Source organism: Gymnodraco acuticeps, unplaced genomic scaffold (genome assembly GCF_902827175.1).
Source record: "Gymnodraco acuticeps unplaced genomic scaffold, fGymAcu1.1, whole genome shotgun sequence".
Taxonomy (NCBI): domain Eukaryota; kingdom Metazoa; phylum Chordata; class Actinopteri; order Perciformes; family Bathydraconidae; genus Gymnodraco; species Gymnodraco acuticeps.
In genome coordinates this window covers 359,812-365,846 of record NW_022991894.1, presented here as the reverse complement: position 1 = coordinate 365,846, position 6,035 = coordinate 359,812, and the positions used below count along the sequence as shown (strand labels likewise).

The 6,035-nt window shown below is 38.4% G+C and overlaps 1 protein-coding gene across 4 annotated transcripts in view; it reads right to left on the bottom strand.

The window, feature by feature from the left end:
• Nucleotides 1-3,257: 3,257 nt before the first annotated feature.
• The window catches only part of pvalb6 (parvalbumin 6), a 61,365-nt gene continuing 58,587 nt past the window's right edge, over nucleotides 3,258-6,035 (bottom strand). For all 4 annotated transcript variants that reach the window (XM_034200006.1, XM_034200005.1, XM_034200004.1 and 1 more), the window contains 3 exons: nucleotides 5,758-5,890; nucleotides 5,257-5,366; nucleotides 3,258-3,863 (listed from right to left, as the gene is read on the bottom strand). In XM_034200006.1, coding sequence (XP_034055897.1) covers nucleotides 3,838-3,863; nucleotides 5,257-5,366; nucleotides 5,758-5,890 — 269 coding nt within the window. In that variant the 3' untranslated portion in view covers nucleotides 3,258-3,837. The remainder of the gene's footprint in view (nucleotides 3,864-5,256; nucleotides 5,367-5,757; nucleotides 5,891-6,035) is intronic.

Genomic DNA, 6,035 nt, shown 5'->3' with positions numbered 1-6,035 from the left:
TCTTGTAAGAAAAATAGGAAAAATAAATGAAGTCTGACCCTGAGATCTGATGAAAAATGCAATGCATTCATGGATAATGTAATACCATCTTTATAGCATTATATGATTCTTTAACCAATGGGTTTTACTTTTTTAGCTGGTGGCACATTTTTACAATTTTTTTTACAATACAAATATTGGTATAACATCATTAGTGGGAGGTCCTGATTATTTGATTTACGATATTCTGTATTTTTCTAAAACATTACATTACAACTAAATAAAACAGTATACCAATTAAACACTTTTAGTTGTATTTCTCATGAAAGACCCTTCTGCTTGTCTGCGCTTCACTCACATATTCATTTTTTAAGTGATCGCCTCTAAGCTTCAAATGTGCTTATTTGCTCAGGCAGTAAAATGGCCTACTAAAGAAGATCAGGATTCCCTCACTGCCTGTTGAGGTCCTCCGCTGGGGATACTTAACCCAAATTGAACCTCAGTGTGAATCCAATTCTGCTAATGGCCTGACAGCATGACTCTGTTACACTGGCATGTGGAATAATGTGGCCTCTGCTTCCCATTCTCTCTTATTATAAAACATACATACGTAATATGGACTGTGGAGAGATGCTTGTTAGTCCACTGTCATTCTGCACAGTTTGTCTTTATGCTGTGTCTTTCTCACAACTAATGAATACTAATATATGACAATGAAGGCTAATGTTGACCTTCTTTAAGGAGGTCATATATATGCTACATTTCAGAGAGAAACTCCCTCTAGAGAGAACACAGGGATTTTAGCCTTTGCAGACCATTTACATGCACACAAATCTATATAACACACTACAGGAAAGGGAAAAAACAGAACGCTAAATTATAAAAGTACTCTATTACAAGTTAAAGAGCTGAACCCACAATCTTACTGTTGGAATCAAAATAGACTTAAGGTAAAAGTACTTGTTATGTGAAACAGCCATTTTTAATGATTATATATTAAATGACTGGATTATGATTTGTTTACTGCTGCTGATATTTTAACCATTATTTATACTGTGATGTTGATTTATATTTTTTATCGTGTAATAATCTGAATATGTATCGTTACTTAAGCTGTCAATTAATGGATGGATAAGAGCGGTACAATATTGGCCTCCAAATTGTAGTGGAGAATTAGTTAAACGTAGCATTTAAAGGTGGGGTAGGTAATTCACTTCAGAAAGACTTTTTGTTATATTCCATGGAATGCTCTTAACATCCCGAAAGCAATGAATACATTAAATGCTTTGACAATAAATACTCAAATGTCATCTGTGGAAGCCGTGGCGCTGTAAAAAGCACGACCAATCATCTGAGCCGGCCCGGCTAAAATAACGGCCCGGCTAAAATAACTGTCAGCGTTCCATCTCGTGCACAAACTTATCTCGTGCCCTCATTGGTCATGTGCGCGTTCGTGGGTGTTGGAGGAGGGCAGTGTTGCCAACTTGGCGATTTTCTCGTTAAATTTGGCGGCTTTCCAAACCCTCCGGCTACTTATTTGTGTCAAAAGCGACTAACGACTAATCTAACGATTTATAATGGTGTTATTAGCGACTTTTCTGGTGTTTGGAGACCAGGGCCGTTTCTAGCTTTTTGGGGGCCCTATGCAAGATGCTGTTTGGGGGCCCTAGTTTTGACAGTTTTTTAACTACAATGGGGGGATTCCGAAGCCTTTAAGATGATCTATGGAGATGCATCAATCTGTTACTCTTTAATAGGAAAACAGGCTAATTTCACGAAAACCAAGCAATTGAAAATTATAAAAAATGATATTAAAAAGGTAAACAATAAGGCTCCTCTATGTCAATAAATGCAAGAGATGCAGCCTTTTCTCAGCTGTCAGCCCAACGATGATTTGGACTTTATTACCCCAAAAACCCAAGCCACAGCTTTGCTATCATTGCAGTTTAGTCGTGTTTATATCCTACATTGGATTTGTAAGCATATAATGCTTCAGCGAACACAGGAGGGGGCTCGGCTGTCTACAAATAAAGACGGCTCATTTGAATTCTCCCCAAATATATTGAGGCTGAACCTGAACTTTTAATTCTCTGCTCCCATCATAATCTTGGCGATCTTGTTAAAATTGTGAATGCAGAATTAAAAATACTATGCAACTGGTTTGCAGTTAATAAATGATCCCTTGATGTGGCCAAAACAAATGACATTATGCAATACAAAGTCTGAGAGTAGACTGTATTATACGGATTTGCAATACTGAGAGAAAGTTGGTGCATGTACCTTTTTAGGACTGCTTGTTGATGAAAAACTCAATTATATATAAATTATGTACAGACTAAACTGTCAAAAACAATAGGTATTTTGTATCATACTAAGAACATTCTTGAAGAAAATATACTCTTTATAACAGTCTATTTCTCCCTTACCTTTATTACTGCTCCGAAATATGGGGAAACACGTTCTCAACAAATCTACAAAAAATAATAACATCCCAAAAAAAAGTATTAGGAATAGTCTGTGGTGTTGGTAAATATGAACACACAACTCCCATATTTAAACAAAACTCAATCTATTAAAATGTGTTGAGATAGTACAGCTTAAAACAGTACTGATTATGCACCAATTTTTCCATAACAAAATGCCTAATAACATTCAAAAGCAGTTCCAAACCACAGCGTGAACATATGAATGTAAAAAAAGTCACTTGAAAATAAGTGTTCACAATGTTTATATGCAATTACACATATATTATTATTATTATTATTCATTTGCCAAGTGCATGTGTACCTATGTATATATTTATATATAGTATTTTAATTTCCAAAACAAGATAGTTGAAACTGCTATTGACATGTGCAGAAAATGACCCTATATCTAGTTTTCGTATATATATATATGCATTTATTGCATTTATCGCGACTTTCCGGACAGCCAATAGCTACTTTCCTTACTATGGAGTTGGCAACACTGGCTCTGTAAGGAAGTCTGAAGGAAGGGGTAGATTTTTTCCGGTTGTGTACTTTCAAATTCTAGCGCACTCGAGCTGGTTTCTCCATTCTTACCTACCCTACCTTTAATAAAAAAACTCAGTTAAAGTACCTCCACATTTTACATGAATATGAAACTTGATGTACTTCCACCCCTGTGTATACCCCTTTATACATTAAGATCTCAAGATGTGCTTTACTGCTTAATAAAAGCTGCACGACAGAGGACAGGGAAGATGGAGAATCAGATAAGAGCATCACATCAAAGGAAGGGATTAACAGTGACTCAGCGTTTCTTGAGACTTTTTATTTTATTCTTTCACAGCTTGACCTCTTTCTTCTTTTGGTATGTTTTACAACAGCTCATTACCAGAGGAGAAAGGGACGGATAGATAGATAGATGGGGGGAAGAGAGGGGGGGGGGGGGGGTGGGTGCAGGATCAGTGCCAGGAGTTAAATCGACAGAGAAAAAACAGAATAAGGGAGAAAGAAAGAGGGTGAGGAAGGACATGGGGTCTTTCTCTTATAATCTCTATTTTCTTTAAATATCTACTTTAAAATGTGAGGTTTCTTTCTTGCAAGCATGTTTGATATCTATACAGAAACAGAAACATTTTGTATAAAAAGGATAAAATAAATAGGATTAGTATAGCTGTGGGGAGGAGGTGTGTGTGAAGGGGGGGAAACCACAGTTAACTTCCGTCAGTGCAGTGTTGCATTTAGGGAAGACAGCAGTGAGGGGGGGGATCAGCTGCAGTTAGGGTGGGGGGGGGTGAGGTGTTGGTGCTGTGGAGGGAGGCCTGCAGGTGTGGGAGTGCAGCGTGGTTGGGAGGTGATCTTGGAGTGACAGTCGGTCACATTGGGCGACTGTTTATTCTTTCACCAGGGCGGCAAACTCTGAAAGAGAGAAAAAGACCATTTCGAATATCTTTCCGAGGTTATTTTCATACTTTTTTAGATCCATGACAGTAAAATGGTGTCAGGTTCACACCATGTCAGAATCACAATCAGAATACCTTTATTAGTCCCACAGAGGGGGATTGTCATTGTCAACGCTCAAGTCAATTAAAAAAGTTACAAAAAGGACTAGCTATATGTATTTTTTTATTTTTGGGAACTCAAAGGAAGGTCTTAAATGTATTAACTTGACTGTGAAAGGTAAAAACTGAAGCAACGTCAGTAGCTTAGTCCGTACGAACTTGGCTTTAGAACCGGATGGTCACTGGATAATCGCTAATTTCTCCAAGTATGGACCAAACAACAAACAAAAGTCTTCATGTGTATATGTCCTTTTTGCATGTGTATAAAATAACAGAGATCAAAATGAATTGTCCCTATTGTGAGAATATAATAGTTTGTCTTCTTCTCTGTTGTATTATCTTACTGCCTTCACACTCAAGCATTCTCCTTGTCCTTTCTGTACATTAAATCCAGCTTTATTTCACCAGGAGATGTACCCAGAGGCAGACAGATTGCATAAGGAAATCAAGGCTAAATGGAAATCTAAACGCATTTGATGCCATTATTCAACAGCCATTCCATTGTGAAATCAACATACACTTCATAATGATGAGCACAAGCTACAAATGTTGTCTTTTGCAACTCTAACCTACAATAATGCATGTTCAGCACAACCAAACCTATTCTACTAATGGCTGAAGGCCCAGTTGGCTTATTCAGTGGCAGCGGTGATAAGTGTTTATACCCATTGGTTTAAAAAAGCAGCTGTTCTGAAGAGGATTGTTGTGTTGACCATCATTGTGATAATTGCTAGTTCCACTGCCAATGTTTGGGTTGAGAAAACATAAGGCTCAACCCCACTCCAAACCCCAATCGTTTTCGGAAGACCCATAATGGTCCAAATCATGCAAAACAACAACATGGTTTCACATTTTTTTTATTTGTTTGTTAATGTGTGTCTGAGATTCAACGTGTGGTTCCGATCATTTGAAAGATGAGGGCAGTGTCATTTAGACAATCATGTCTCTCCAAGGTGCCTGAAAAATGTATGTTTGACAAGTGAGTGCAATGTCGATCTCATAGCTTTTCCTTTGTAACAAAACCCAATTTTCTCCCATGATAAATTACGTTTTTTTTATTCAGATGAATGACATTGGGGTTGCAATCCACATTCAGCTAACATAACCCAATACATGTAATATTGCCATTTAATAATTAGGATGTTAATCACTGTGGGAATGAAGATGTGTTTGACTTTCTTTCCACCTTTTGCTCTGGTGTTTGTTTGTGTGACCTCATGATACTCCTATTAACAACATTGAATGTTTACCATCAATTCCAATCTTGCCATCTCCATCCTTGTCGGCTGCTCTTAAAAATGCGTTGGTTTCCTTGTCTGTCAGGTCCCTGCCATTTTGAGCGAAACCTTTCAGGACGAATCTAGCCAGGGACAGAAACATACAAAAGGTACATGTCACAGAACTCTTATATGTTATGTGCAGCAAAATCATTGTGTGTGTGTGTGTGTGTGTGTGTGTGTGTGTGTGTGTGTGGTCTAGCATTACTATACTTGTGGGGACCTACATCTGTTTACATAGTCACGTGTGGGGACTGGCTTCCCTTATGGAGACAAATTGGAGGTCCCCATGAGGGGAATCATTCATTTTAGGGTGAAGACTTGGTAAGGTTAAGGGTAAGGGTTAGGGTTAGGCATGTGTTGGTTATGGTTAAGGTTAGGATAAGTCTCCAGGAAATGCATGTAAGTCAATGTAATGTCCCCTGAAGTGATGTATACATGGTATGTGTGTGTGTGTGTGTGTGTTTGTCTCACTTTAGCTCCTCCTCCTCTATAAAGCCGCTGTTGTCGGCGTCCAGCACCAAGAAGACCTTCTTCACCTCATCAGCAGACTTGGCCTTCAGACCCACCAACTCGAAAAACTTCTTATGGTTAAAGGAGTCAGCAGCTGAACACACACACACACACACACACACACACACACACACACACACACACACACACACACACACACACACACACACACACACACACACACACACACACACACACACACACACACACACACACACCAAACACGATGATGCAAATTG